This window comes from Geospiza fortis, unplaced genomic scaffold, assembly GCF_000277835.1.
Source record: "Geospiza fortis unplaced genomic scaffold, GeoFor_1.0 scaffold1405, whole genome shotgun sequence".
NCBI lineage: Eukaryota > Metazoa > Chordata > Aves > Passeriformes > Thraupidae > Geospiza > Geospiza fortis.
This window is the reverse complement of record NW_005055077.1, coordinates 7,303-8,369: the sequence shown is the minus strand read 5'-3', so window position 1 is coordinate 8,369 and position 1,067 is coordinate 7,303. Positions and strand designations below refer to the sequence as shown.

The 1,067-nt window shown below is 66.4% G+C and overlaps 1 protein-coding gene across 1 annotated transcript in view; it reads left to right on the top strand.

Annotated features, from left to right (window-relative positions):
- LOC102034431 (collagen alpha-1(I) chain-like) overlaps positions 1-1,067 on the top strand; it is a gene marked incomplete at its 3' end in the record, with an annotated part of 13,566 nt that overhangs the window by 10,379 nt on the left and 2,120 nt on the right. The window contains exons 17-22 of the mRNA XM_031065703.1: positions 5-38; positions 95-148; positions 244-351; positions 620-673; positions 791-898; positions 1,004-1,061. Coding sequence (XP_030921563.1) covers positions 5-38; positions 95-148; positions 244-351; positions 620-673; positions 791-898; positions 1,004-1,061 — 416 coding nt within the window. The remainder of the gene's footprint in view (positions 1-4; positions 39-94; positions 149-243; positions 352-619; positions 674-790; positions 899-1,003; positions 1,062-1,067) is intronic.

Genomic DNA, 1,067 nt, shown 5'->3' with positions numbered 1-1,067 from the left:
TGAGACCCCCCTGTGATGAGGATGTGCCGATGGGGGCTGTGAGACCCCACCCCGTGAGCCCCCCACCCCTAACGAGGGTCTCTGCTCCCCGTAGGGCGCTCCTGGTGCTGAAGGTGCCCCCGGCCGTGACGGTGCTGCTGGTCCCAAGGTGAGTGGGCTCTGAGAGGGTGTGGGAGGGGTGATGGGGTTGTGTTGGCTCGCACTGACCTCTCCTCTTCCTCCTCCTCCTCCTCCTCCTCGCAGGGTGATCGTGGTGAGACCGGCCCCGCCGGCCCCCCTGGTGCTCCCGGTGCCCCCGGTGCCCCCGGCCCCGTCGGTCCTGCTGGCAAGAATGGAGATCGCGGTGAGACCGTAAGTGACGCTCTGCCCGGAGCCCCCTGGCACCTCCCGGCCCCAGGACACCCAGAAAGGACCCGGCTCTGGGGCCTGGCCCCGCGCTCAGCTCCTGCTGCTGGAAGGAGCTTCCCAGGCAGGCAGAGGTGCCACCACCCTGCAAAGGGCGATGTCAGAGGTGTCACCGCCCCCTCGGGGGTCCCTGAGCCTCTCAGGGTGGTTCTGCCCCAAGCCAGCAGCAAGAGGTGCAGGATGCTCTAACCTGTCCCCTTCTCTCCTGTCCCAGGGTCCTCAAGGTCCCGCTGGCCCCCCTGGTCCTGCTGGTGCTCGTGGTCCTGCTGTAAGTGACGCTCTGCTCTGTCCCCCTCGGTGCCTCTGTGTCCCCACAGGCGTGGGGACAGTGACTGGCCAGGACCTCACTCAACTCATCTTCCTCCTCCTCTTCCTCCTCCTGCAGGGTCCCCAAGGTCCCCGTGGTGACAAAGGTGAAACCGGTGAACAGGGTGACAGAGGCATGAAGGGTCACAGAGGCTTCTCCGGTCTCCAGGGCCCACCTGGTCCTCCCGTAAGTCCCGCGGGGTGACAGTGGCCCTGCCACACATCCTGGGGGCAGCCCGAGTTGCTGATGTCACCTCTGATGTCGCCTCTTCTTCCTCCTCGACTGTCACAGGGCTCTCCTGGTGAACAAGGTCCTTCTGGTGCTTCTGGTCCCGCCGGTCCCCCAGTGAGTCCCC